Source organism: Aspergillus fischeri, genomic scaffold, assembly GCF_000149645.3.
Source record: "Aspergillus fischeri NRRL 181 1099437636266 genomic scaffold, whole genome shotgun sequence".
Classification (NCBI taxonomy): domain Eukaryota; kingdom Fungi; phylum Ascomycota; class Eurotiomycetes; order Eurotiales; family Aspergillaceae; genus Aspergillus; species Aspergillus fischeri.
Window position 1 is genome coordinate 22,983 of NW_001509760.1, and position 13,546 is coordinate 36,528.

General features: G+C 42.6%; 3 protein-coding genes across 3 annotated transcripts, besides 2 other annotated features; 2 read left to right on the forward strand and 1 right to left on the reverse strand.

Moving 5' to 3' along the window:
* The first annotated feature begins 1,830 nt into the window (after positions 1-1,830).
* Positions 1,831-2,415: a mobile genetic element.
* Positions 2,416-2,604: 189 nt separating this feature from the next.
* Positions 2,605-3,591: a mobile genetic element.
* Positions 3,592-5,655: 2,064 nt separating this feature from the next.
* NFIA_047170 (lysoplasmalogenase) lies at positions 5,656-6,435 on the forward strand (the record flags this gene model as incomplete). Its single annotated transcript, XM_001257278.1, has 1 exon — positions 5,656-6,435. One exon carries the CDS (start codon positions 5,656-5,658, stop codon positions 6,433-6,435), a length of 780 nt encoding a protein of 259 aa, XP_001257279.1.
* A 1,603-nt stretch (positions 6,436-8,038) lies between these two features.
* NFIA_047180 (guanine deaminase) lies at positions 8,039-9,756 on the forward strand (the record flags this gene model as incomplete). The annotated part of the gene is made up of 2 exons (XM_001257279.1): positions 8,039-8,432; positions 8,480-9,756. The coding sequence occupies 2 exons, from the start codon at positions 8,039-8,041 to the stop codon at positions 9,754-9,756; spliced, it is 1,671 nt and encodes a 556-aa protein (XP_001257280.1).
* Positions 9,757-12,387: 2,631 nt separating this feature from the next.
* NFIA_047190 (SDR family NAD(P)-dependent oxidoreductase) lies at positions 12,388-13,518 on the reverse strand (the record flags this gene model as incomplete). Its single annotated transcript, XM_001257280.1, has 5 exons — positions 12,388-12,425; positions 12,504-12,667; positions 12,731-12,975; positions 13,081-13,247; positions 13,365-13,518. 5 exons carry the CDS (start codon positions 13,516-13,518, stop codon positions 12,388-12,390), a joined length of 768 nt encoding a protein of 255 aa, XP_001257281.1.
* Positions 13,519-13,546: the final 28 nt, after the last annotated feature.

Sequence of the window (13,546 nt, forward strand, 5' to 3'; positions counted from 1 at the left end):
GGTTTTTTTGCACTAGGAAAATGAATATTTAATCTAAACATTCCCATGTTTAGCTTAAGGGGGGGTGTTGGTGAAAACCATGCTATAGTTGATTGTTGACCATATCCATGGGTTGATCCGCTATGGTTGATCGTTGATCATATCTATGGTTCTAACCTTATGGTCATGGATCATCATTGATCATCATCGATTTCAACCATTAGCAAATGGTGATCTAATCTATGAGATCACCCAGCTATGAGATCATTCAATATTCGAATGGCCTATGCTAGAAGGAATCATCTATAAATACACCCTTAAAATCACCCTATAGCTAGTCATAATTAATTAAGGAATTAAGACATTAAGCTAAGATATCCTTAGCTATTTTTCCTTCTACTATTCTATTCTATTCTACTACCATTCCTCCTATTCTTCCTTTATACCTAGGCAAGCCATCTATTCCCCTCTATATTCATGAAATTTCCTTTGTCATTTATATACTATTTAGTATATACTGTTCATTTTTATTCACACTATACTACATGTAGGATGTTAAATATTAGGTCATATCTGAGGTGGACTCTAGTTCACTAAGGGAGAGATAGATAGTGCCAAGGTGGTATTATTCATTACCAAGCTAATGACTAAGATAATGTCGGATTCTTGGTAATCTGGTAATACAATTACGCTTGGAATCAGAGCATGTTCTTGTCAAATTGGATGATCTCCTTTCATATATCAGTTGTCGTCTGTTCTTCTATGTCCTTCCCCCTATAATGAGCGACACGACCAGAAAACTCTGAGAGCTGGTCGGAATAGTCTAACCAAAAAGGGTAATCTGAGTGAGTGTAAAATATACCATCTGATACCAAAGATACAGTGCTTCGACAGATAACTAAGAAGAAGAGATGGTAGTAAGAAGGATCTCCCATACCTAGTGATGATGTTATTCTATAGAAAAACTCAAACTTAGAAGAATATGGAAGGAAACTGGGCTTTCTAGATATTATAGGCCTATTCTGGAACATGTTCCAGAACATGTTCTAGGTGATCTGTTGGGTAGCCTAGAAAACCCAGTGTATCTAGATAGTACTATCTAATCATACTATTTATTCTATCTGCAGGAGGGTCAAAATATAATAGATTAATAACTTCAATTTAGCTGCTAGCTGACTGATGTGCCCCCTATCTATCATCTGAATATTTTATTTTCTAGACTTAAAGATTTCTATAAGTTAATCATTGCTTACTTTACTCTCGCCCCTAGCATATATTTTATTATATCTTAATTCTCTAACTCTTTCACTCCATCCTTATATAAGTCTGATAGTATTAACACCTTCACAAATATCCCACAAGATAATCTTATACCTGATCTTTCTCATAGCCAACAGAGCTTTAATTCAGATAATAATTATTCTATATTTTAAACTCTAGCACTACTACTGCCCCCCTCCCTCCAGCATATTAGGCCTGATTACAAGAAATCCTATATGCTTTATACTATGATATTAAAGATAGAATTTATTAAATGGTGGCTTAAAATAGAGTATAGAGCAAAGAAAAGAATATATTAGGATAATAATAGGCACTCCTTAAAGCATGTGGGACAGCTTTGATTAAGTTATGTAGGCCAGTGATAGCAAAGCAAAGCTTATGTGTAAGAAATGTAGTAGTATTCTTAATCATCCCTATAATAATAAGCATGGCAACTATAGCAAGACATCTAAAAGGATCATAATGCCATAATTTCTCTGCTAATTATATAAAGCAGAAAGGCATTATGTCACTTATATAGGACATGGTAAGCTATCTTAATATCTATTATACATTAACTAATATTAATAGCCGCAACATCTTATAACTACACTAGTTTTCTCTCAGTAAGTATAGGAGGAGAAGCTCCTTATCTTTATTATAAGGGCAAAGCTTCCTTTTCAACTTATTAAATACTCCAAGTTTTAAGAATTAATTAAATTTACCTGACTTGCTCCTTTACAGCCTAATATTTCTTCCTCCTAAACTATTTAACAGTGGTTATAGGACATAACTAAGATATAGTAATAAAAGATGCTTAATAGGCTTCTATCTGGTATAAAGCTATTAATTACCCTTGATTGCTAGATATCTCTATTTTAATAGGTGTTTATGGCAATCACAGGATATTTTATTAATGATAAATAGAATTATCAAGAAATTTTGCTTGGTTTTGAACCACTTTATAGATCTTACTCTAGTACTAACCTAAGTGCTGTTCTTTTTGACCTGCTTTAGTAGTATAAGATTACAGATTATGTGCTTTCTATCATAAGAGATAATGTATTAAATAATGTTATATTAATAGAAAGTATACAAGATTTAATCCAGTTAAATCAAATCAGCACTAATACTATAATTATCTATGTTCCCTACATCACACATATAATCTAGCTTAGTTTATAGAAGCTTCTTAGTCAGATGAAAGCCAATCCAAAGAATGAGATAATGGAGATTAATTAGTCAGAGGCCTGATCATAGTTGCTATGAGCAAGGCAGCAAAAGCAAGAGATTACTAATATACTTAATAAGGTAAGTTTTTATAACATAGCATTTAGATTATATTAATTATTACTCTACTATTAGGTGAGAGCGCTTGTAATTTTTATTAATGCAAGCCCTTAATATTATGAAGCCTTCTATGATCTCTAGACTAAAGTACTAAAGCTTGTACTAATCTAAGATATTAAGACTTACTAGAATTCCACCTTCTTAATACTATAAAGAGTAAAGAGACTACAGCTAATCTTTAATTAATTCTGCTTATAAAATAGGCATGATTACTTGATGCTTAACTAAGAAGAATGGCGCTAGATTAAGTATCTTCTTTAGATTACTTAACCATTCTTTAAATTCACTACCATGCTTTCTTAAATAAAAGATGTGACTGTCCATGTCATCTTTAGTATCTTTAATAAACTTTTTAATCATCTTAAAGCATCAATCCATTAGCTTCAGTAGAAGAAAGTAGCCTGGAAGAAGCTTATGCTTAGTGCTCTATATGCAGCAAAGGGGAAGCTATCTATCTACTATAGGGAAACAGATAAGGTCTATGGTGATCTATTTATAATTAGGATAATCCTTACACTGTAAAATAAGCTTTAGTTCTTTAATAATAAGGATTAGGGCCCTGAATTATATGATTAATATTATAAAAGCTTTGAAACCTATATAGGTCTGTATAAGGAATGCTTGTTAGCTATACAAGGCTCTCTACAGGTATCTTTATTAGGTATTCAGATATCAAAGATTAATGTGCTTTTTGCTCCTAATTTTAATCTATTAGTGAGTAGTGATGAGACTACACAGTACCTTAAGAGTGGTAAGTAATATTATTATTCCTACTAACACTTTACTAATTAATATCCTCTAATAGAAACAGCCCTAATTACTCTATAGATATTCTGGAAAGAGCATAAACATAAATTTCTAGCTCTTGTAAAAATAGCATGTGATATACTCTTAATACCTACCACTGGTGCTGGTATTGAGTGGCTTTTTAATTCTGCTTAAGATATCTACTATTATTATTAAGGCTCACTTAATTCTAAGATAATCCAAGATCTAATGCTATTCATGTGTACATTAAGGTTTGAAGTAGAAGAAAAGGAACTTTCCCTTATAAAATAATATCTTTTAAATAAGGAACAGCAAGTACTTAATAAAGAGAAAGATGCTTAATAGCTTTAAGATACTCTTAAGCTAATTAGTGATAATAAAGAAGATGATGGCCTGGAGATTAGTATAGACTAACCAGCTACTTAGCAGCTATCTAAGTGTGCTTAGGGCAAGAGATAAAGGAGTATAGTATCTAATAGGGAGCAAGAGGGCCAGGAACCTATTCTATCTAATAATGAAGTGGTTCTTCCTTTACCTGACACGCAACAGCATATCTCTAGATGGAATTAGAAGTATACAAGGTGTGAGGATGATCAGTTCCTTTATTATTAGTTATTAGAGAAGAAATAGAAGGGTAATTAAAGATAATTTTCTTGAAATTCTTATTCTTCCACTCTTCAACTATACATATAAAGTATATACAGTTTGAATACCTATAAATATAAGATAGGACTACATAATTAATGCATATCACATAATCTAGAATGTTTATCTGGTTTGTCTACCTAACTAGGTTATCTAAAACCCAGTTGGGTTCTATACAAAAGCCCAGAACCTAACTCAGAACACCCCCCTTAAGCCCAAAACCCAGCCCAAGTTGGGTTTGATACATGTTTCAGTTAGGTTACCCAGAACACCTGCCTAGGTCTACCCACGAGTAGATTGTGTATGATTATTAGCACTAATTAGCTTAAGGTTAGTGGCTTAGTGCCGCTGGTAAACCTTATCTTGAATAATTATGCTGATCCTCACGGGTGAGGTAGGGCGCCCAGGCTATGGGGGATACTAAATAAGGGAATAGGAATGAGCTAGAGTTCCATTTAGTCTGAGTTCAGGTAAGTCCAACTATGGTTAGAACTAAACTGCTGTGGCTTTAGGTCTAAATTTTAGAAATCAGAACCAACCCTGATCTGTTCTAATTTAGTTTAAATCTAACTGCAAAACCCGCCACTAGGCCTAGATAGGTAGTTACTAGCCTATCTAGGTAGGCAGTATGCCTAGGCAATATTAAAAACTTCAATAGTTTTCAGATTTTAATTTCTCTTCTCTTAGGCAGATACCTTAGGCAGTTAGGCCTATCTAATATCTATATATAAAATTGTTATTTTTATGTGAAATATATGATAATTATTATCATACTAATCTAAATCTAAAATATTAACTTAATATCTATAGGGCTAAATAGGTGGTGGTTAGAAACTATTCTTAGACTATAGTAATTATTAAAGGTAAATATATCCCCATATATTAACCACCACCACTTTTATACTAACCTATGACAAAAATAATTGTTCCCTAATATCTCACCACCCATTAGATATTTTGAATTAATATTTTAGAGAAATCCTAGAAATTAGTGATTACTAAGTAAAATAGTTTCTAGTAGTTTAACTAATACCTGTAACCCCCCTGGATCCAACCCTGACCCGCCCCTAACCTAGTGTGGTTTCTTAATCTAGGAACTGAACCAAACCACTGTGAGATTGGTGAGGGTCGGATTTGATTTTAGTGGTTCAGTTATGCAACTCTAGTGCGAGTTCGAATTCTAGGAACCGAACCTCAACCGCTGCGAGTTCTGTGAGGGTTGGATTTAATTTTAGTAGTTTGGTTATGCAATTCTACTGGTTTGTTAGTGCCAACATGTAGAACATGGTGGAGTTTAAGGTCTGTGACCTCAATGCACCAAGGGTCTGTTTGTTAATTAATGATTTGTTTCTGTTACTCACTATATGGAAGCTCAGGGTCCTGAGAATATGCGTTGGAACTATTGATTTATGATTATATGTTCATAGGATCAGCATCTAGCATGTTTTGCCAAGGTATCTTCTCCAACTCCTTCTGCAGAGAATGTATCTCTTATGAAAACACGTGGAAATGACTGCCGAGGTTCTCTGGGACCCCGCCAAGTAACTATTGCAATAAATGAATAATCCTCCCCAAATACAAATCTTGCGTTTATTTAATTCTCCTCTCTGTGCTGTTTCCATCCCTCAGATCCAAATTCTATTTCGTCCCAAAATGGCATTAAATATTTCAATGCCCCCTTTCCCTGGCCCACAACTGCTGCTTGGCTCGCTACCGTTACTGGTGCTCTCAGAGTCAAGATCTCGGTCCCACGCTGGAACAGTCCTTTTTAAAATGCTCTCCTCAGTAACATTTATTATTGGCCCACTTCTCACAACCTCTACTAATTGGTCCTCATATCGCCTCTGGATCACTATCGGCCTTGTGTTCTCCCTTGCCGGAGACTTCTTCCTACTCCCTTCCCGAAGTGAGTTTTACAATTCGCCCTCTTCAGACCAGGCAAAACCAATTTCGATCTTCTTCCAGCTGGGCGTAGTCGCCTTTGCATTGGCCCATATCGCCTACATTGTTGCCTTCCTCCAAGACACCAAAGCTATTTCATCGGGTACTCTTACCACCACATTCATCGCGACCATGCTCGTTGCGAAGTGGCTCGGTGTGATCTACCCACCTGAACAGTCCTCAGCTCGTAGCAATTTGCTCAACCTCACCATTGCTCCCGATATGAAGCCTCTGGTATTGTTATATGCCCTGATCATCAGCTCAATGTTCGCTGTTGCTCTGGCTACAAACCCATTGATTCCAACCACAACCTGGCTGTCCCAACGCGGGTTAGGGGCTGGCATGTTTGTGGTTAGTGACGTCTTTGTTGCGAAAGATGCGTTTGGAATATCGCCCAGTCCTGAGAAGCCGAGCTGGCTTAGGATTGCAGTGGGATATGGTCTGTACTTTTGGGGGCAGATGGTCCTAGCAGGGACAGTAGAGATGACATAGTCTCCAGGTTTCTTTCGAGCTACTTCGTTACCAATCAAGTAGCGGGTGACCAAATTTGGTCTCATCGGAGGCTATCCCAAGCAAATTGCTTCTAAAACGTTACTGTACAACTGGAGCCATCCCGGTTGGCTGGGTGGTCCCTTCTTTTTCAAACAATGCTACATGATTTTGCCCTGCAAAACGGAATCCTCTTTGGATACCATACAAGACTCCCAAACCGGATTTCCTCCCCTCTTTGTCTGACGACCAGTGATAAAATTTTCAGTTTTGCTTGTGTTCAAAAAGTTCCTTTGTATCCACGATGAAAGACCCAGTGACAGCTTCTTATTTTGGAAAATTCGTTGTTGGGGCAATATTATCCCCCGCTGCATGCTGCTGTCATGGTCTGAATGCCTAGAAGTTTCATCCCAGGATTTTTCATTGCAATACATTCGTCCAGAGTAGTGCCGATCTCTAAAATGACATTTTTTCAATAGATTTACCCAGGTAATGAGTCGTTAATCTGGCCTCATTTCTGATAGAGCGCAATACATTACTTGCTGACTCTAGATAGTCTACTATGATTCGAAATACCTCAGCTGGTCTCTTCTTGGATGTGACGGGCTAATCCGACAAAGCATGACAGGAACAATAGCAGCCTACGCGTCAAGAGAAACAGTCAAGTACCACAGTCTACATTACCGAAATGCGGGGGATCACTTTGGCCTTCTTCACTGCCGATGGTTTGCTAATCAAATATATTTCTCCTGACATAAACGACCGAAGGTAGTATGTGCTTCATCTCGTGACTTCGATAAACGCCATGTAGGGCTCCCTAGAAATGGCCATCGTGCAAAGACCCCTCAAACCACTTCGCTAGAATTGGTTGTTGGGTCGGTGGGGGAAGAGGGGTCGTGTGCTGAGGATTAGCACTCGTTTACTTCAATCAGAAAGGATTGGCAAGTTAATGCGTCTGCTACCGACCTTTTGATCTATTTTAATTTACTTATGCTTTGTCCGATATCTCCCAATATTAAAACATGCGCCAGCGTGTTTTTCAGCCTTAGTTTCTGGTCCACTCATTCTCCACAAGAGGACTCCTCGGTCATGGCGAAGAGAAGACTTGCAAGTTTATGCTTGCATGTGGCCCCACCTCAAATGATCGATTCATGTTATCAGGTATATTGTTCAACAGTAAAAACCACCATCTGCGTAGTTAATTTATCGTCTTAGTTGAATGTGGTCGCTAATTAGGGCGCCTTTTACCAATAATTAGATTACTGTACATCAGGACTCCCGCATCGTTTACCTGTCATTCTTTCTGATATGTCCCTAATACGCACAATCTGTCGGAAACGGCCGAACACCGAGCCCAAAACACTCGCGACAATCATGTCCGTACATGAACTCAGATTGCCAGAGGCTGCTGCAGCGGCGAAGACCGCCTTGGAATCCAGCAGGTGCATCTTCACATTCCGCGGTGAATTGCTAGGCGTGTCCCTTCTGGTACCACTCATCCCGACGGTTCATTTCCGCAGCATCGCTCAGGATATATCAATAAGCGCCGTCCTCGGGATGGTGGACTGATCCGAAGAGTGAGCATCGATCTGCATCCGTCTTTGCTATGTTTCTGAAAGTTTCCAGCTTTTCCCTGGGGTTGCCTGCATTGTGGTGGTGCCTTGTATTGCTTTATGCTTGCGGTACTGAGGCAAAGGCGACTGCATATCCATACACCGTCTATCGCGGTACATTTATCCATCTTCCTCGGCTTAATTCGAGTTTGACGAAGCCGGAACTGGTCCGAAATCAAGGTGTCCTCTGGGTCTCTTCTGAAGATGGCCGTATCAAGGGCTACGATTGGCAAGTTCGCGACGATATGAGCTTCCAGTCTTTCGTATCTCGCCACGGATGGACTGACGCCGATGTCACAACCAACGACAATACCAATACACGCACCAAAGTCAAAGTTGTGCAGTCAGTCGATGAACGTAACGAGTTCTTCTTTCCTGGATTTATCGGTATGTCCATCTACTTCGCTGACCATTTACCAGTACTGACCGTATAGACACCCACATTCACGCGCCGCAGTTCCCCAACATTGGGCTGTTCGGATCAGCAGGCCTCCTGGATTGGCTGAATGAATACACCTTCCCGCTAGAAGCTAGCTTCGGCTCCAAGTCAGACCCAAACAATCAAAAGACTGATCCCAAAGACGCGCCCACCGAGGCCCTGCGCGTTTATGATCAAGTCGTCGCTCGCACTCTTGCCCATGGAACAACATGCGCATCTTACTTCGGCACCATCCACGTCCCGGCCACCAACGCCCTGGCTGCACTCTGTCACTCCCGCGGCCAACGCGCCTTCATCGGCCGCGTCTGCATGGACAACCGCGATCAATGCCCGCCGTACTATGTAGACCAATCCGCCGACAAGGGCTTGAACGCAACAAAGTCAACAATTGACTACGTGCGGGCCCTTGACCCGAAAGGAGCACTGATCACCCCGATCATCACTCCCAGATTCGCCCCAAGCTGCTCAATGCACTCCCTCGCTGGCCTCGGCAAACTGGCCGCATCCTACAACCCGCCGCTCCACATCCAAACACATATCTCCGAGACCACCGATGAGGTTAACCTCGTCCACCAACTGTTCCCGGGGGCAACCAGCTACGCCGACGTCTATGACAAGGCTCACCTGCTTACCTCCCGCACCATCCTCGCGCATGGGGTGCACCTCACCCGCAACGAGCGCACTCTCATCCGCGAGCGTGGCTCCAAGATATCGCATTGCCCAGCGTCAAACTCCGCCCTCGGCTCTGGACTTGCTCCTGTCCGCATCATGCTCGATGAAGGCCTCACAGTTGGTCTGGGCACGGATGTGAGTGGCGGGTACAGCCCTAGCATTCTTGAAGCGGCCCGACAGGCTTGCCTGGTGTCTAGGTTGCTAGTATATAGCACCGAATTCCAAGAGATGAGGGGTAACTCAACATCGGCTGGACATGAGAAACTTTCTGTCGAGGAGAGTCTTTATCTAGCCACGCGCGGCGGCGCAGCAGTCGTCGATATGGCTGATGACATTGGCGGCTTCGATAAGGGGTTGATTTGGGATGCGCAACTGATTGAGCTCGGTGCGGTGAATAGAAACACTGTGAGTTGGTTTGATGCGGCGGGTGTGAATGGCTCCGCTGGTCAGATCCTTATCAAGTCTGGCCCTGTGGGCAATGCTAACTTGTTCGGAAATGAGACTTGGCAGGAACAGATTCAGAAATGGATGTGGAGTGGTGACGATCGGAATGTGAAGAATGTATGGGTTCAAGGAAAGCTGGTGCATACCAGAAACTAAACGATGAGTGGCCTTGCGTTGGATGCGTATATTGTCTTGATGCCGAGAAGTTGCTTCCTCCATACTATTAGGCTCGTCTCAGATAATTATGATCAACTTGAGCTGCTCACGAATGCGTAGGCTTAGGAATCATCCACTACTCTGCTTTGTATACTGGAATACCGACCTGAAGAGAAGCCAGAGTGCGGTGCTTATAGTTCTTCGCATCATCACGCCACAGCAGCCACGCCAGACGCTTAGCTGATCAAGGCCAGTCCTCTGTAATTGAACAATGTATACCTTATAGCATTTATTGCAAGCTAGTAGTCACGACGCCGTAGTCTTCTGGTTGGATTTCGAGGCCGATTGGACACTGCATTTGAGACCAGCGTAGCATTAAAATCCTGCAGTAGATCAACAGAGTAGAAGGTGCTAGGAAGCTCCCAGAAGGGCCATTTTCATACTCGTGTAGGGCAGATCATGATATGCCGTTCGAAAGTGGCTAGAATATTTTATGCCGCCACTCAAGTGCAAACAGATTAGTTACTATACTTGCTGGTTATATAATCACTCAATTTCCCATTTCGTACGGGAAGCGGCTTTGGTACAAAGAGCTTCAAAATGCGCGAAATGATGATGTCTCTGTGGAATCTGTCATTCTACTTCAGCCAGTACTGCCAGACCATCTTCGTCTTTCCATTTCCAGAGTTTTTATAGAACGAGTTACTCTGCCAGAAATCGAAAAACTTTACCCGTGGCGAGCATGCATATACATAGTGATGAGAGATTGCATCCGGCTTGATGACGACTCTCCTCCATATTGTCGTCAGTCATGGTATACATGTACTAGAGCCAGCTTCTCTGGAGATTTCGGATGTCAATTATGTTCTACCACTACTGCGGAGCCCAATCGGCGCCGCTGCGCTAAGCGAAGCTCATACAGAAATAAAACTGCACGGGGCAATCATTTGGAATTAGCCTGGGTCGCAATGTGGGGAACAGGGAGAGCCGGAAAGCTTATTTTGCTGTGACAGTATTGTGGGGAAATATGGATACATTTGAGGCCAGTTTCAGGTTGGGAAACAGACAAGCTCTTCGTTCAGAGCTATACTTTAGTGTAAAAGGTAAAACTGCATTTCTCTTTTTCCCTTAGTGCAATAACTGTTCAAGCGAGAACCTTTGGCGGGAGCAAAGGGTCTAACCACAGGGCCGCACATCAAAGACGCCGTCAGTGACCCTGTTTCTCATCGTTGAGAAATCCATGGTCCAAGCGAAGGATCTAAGGCGGGTGGCAGTTTCCAACAGGATCTAACACCACCCGCAGTTGACCCTCTCAAAGGATCATTCGGTGGTCCGTATCTCCATAGTGCATTATCTGATGGTCGGAACCGAATTGAGTCGATTGATTTGACCAACTATTCGGGAAACGTAGTTGAGAGCGTCTCATAGTCTGAGGGGCTAGTATTGGCACGGTACAAAACGGTCATTCCAAATTGATCAGATGTAGATCAGATTTGCCAAACAAGAGGCATGTGGTGGAAGTTCTCGGACCTCGAATCATCCTTTCCTTAGCTAACATCACTCAGAACAACAGCCACGGCAGAAGCCAAGTATCGAACCAGAGCGGCACGCGTAAACAACGTCACCGCATGTTCTCAGCCGCCTCCGGCTCATGAACAACACAAAAGTATAACTGGAAGAGGCGGCTGCCCGCCGACTTAAAGGGGCAAATGAGCGCAGTATGATACGTTTTAAACGCACGTTTGAACTTTGTTTATCACACGGTTAATACCCAACCCGAGGACACGCAATACGGGGGAGTGAGCCGCAGAGCATATTCGATCTTCCAAATTGGACATCGAGATGCTTACGCCTGACCACGAGCATCCTGTTCGACAATGCGGGTAAACAATGATCTATTGCTGGGAGTTGTGCTGGAAATGACTTTGTCAGCCAATCCAGGCTAGTTAACCGTTCTAGTATGGTAAACGCATATATACGGAATTTCAAAGGATGAAGGTCTGATTCTTCTAAGCAACTATCTCGTACTGGACCACGAATCGGATTCTAATCCGCGAGTTGAATCGTATATAGTATATTTCTCGTGATCTGATTGGTCAAATCAGAATGCCATAGAATTCGGCAATTCCTTACTGTCAACGGCAATTCTGGCTGACAGACTCAGATTTACTCAGATAAGTACTAATAGAAGGCATAGTGGCTAGAACTGATCCTTGCTAGTATGATCCATCTCTGACATGACTAATGCTTCGAACTGTTAACTAACTAGCCATCCACTGCCCTACCCGTGTGCTTGGGCGGGCTTTGGCGAGGTCTACCCATATGGGTTAGATGCTATCAACCCATACCCATGCGGGTTGGTTCAGGGTCGGCCCTAAACCACCCATATTGCGGATTGGGTCAGCCAGACTAATTATGCATACAGAGACTCTCAATCGACGCGCCAATTTCCCATATCTGTTAGTGCCAGCTAGGATACATATATGAAAGCTAGGCAAGATTGACCATAGGAGTCAATCATAGTAGGTCTTCTGCCTCAGTGGTTGACCTTGCAGCCCAGTGCAAGGTTTTCACAATATCCGTGTAACGACTGGGTGATATTTACCCTGGCCTAACAGCCGCAATTCTTGTTCAACATGCGCTGTATCCTCCATCCACAGTCCAATGTGCTGAATGTTTTCGTCAGTTAAACCTCGAAGATTCAATGAAATGGGCAACCTTGAGACTATAGCGCGCAATATACATACCTCCTGTTACGTACGAGGCATCATCAGAAAGTAGGAAGCACAAAACGTTCGCTATCTCGTGTGCCTGGCCCATACGCCCCAGGCATGTGGCTTTACTCAAAATCTGCGAGTCAAATAGGCCCCTAGCTTCTCCATCACGAAAGATCGCGGTATCGACAGGCCCCCTGAGTAATTAGAAGTGTGGTCATTAGTAGAAACACGCAGCAAGCATCTGGCATCTGACCTACGGCAGCAAAGAATTGATGCGGATCCCAAGCGGCCCAAACTCCCCGGCAGCCGACGCGCTCAAGCCGATTACGCCAAATTTGCTAGATGAGTATGCCGCATTGTGAGGAAGACCGCGGAGCCCCGAAGTGCTCGAGACATTGACTATCACACCCCCGGGCCGAGGAAGGTGAGGAAGTTGGGCGCGCATGCAAAGCATGACTCCTTTAAGGTTCACATCCATCAGTCTGTCCCAGCTCTCAGGACTCTACCGTCAAAGATCAACCAGTCAGGACGACCCAGTATGAATTAAAATCCGCCAGGGATTGACGAGAAGTAGTGGGGTGAGTGAGGTGGAAAAGAGGTCACTGACGATAGTTTCGCAGTTCGTAGTTCCATCTCCCATTGCAATTCCAGCAATGTTTGCTGCACCATCCAAGCGCCCAAACTGCTGTACAGTCTCGCTTGCCCAGCGTGTGACTTGGTCATTCCGACTGACGTCAACCCGTGTGACAGTGACGTTCGATTCATATCTTGAGCCTATTCCGCTGCGTCAACGCCCATCCTGCGTCACGGGGGTTATGAAACACGCAGTCCAAAGAACGTCTGGTCTTCAGACTGCTTATAGAGGGATAACGGGGTGACAGGATGCCTTACATTCATCCTTAGTCTTCTGAAGGCCTTCAACATTTACATCACTAAGTGCAAGACCAGCGGCCCCTAACTTTGCGAGCTTAACTGCAGTAGCCTGGCCAATGCCAGAGGAGGCTCCGGTGACCGTATAGACTCGGCCTGCGATAGAGGAGGGCATGATGGATAGAACGTAAAAGCAAGCAAAA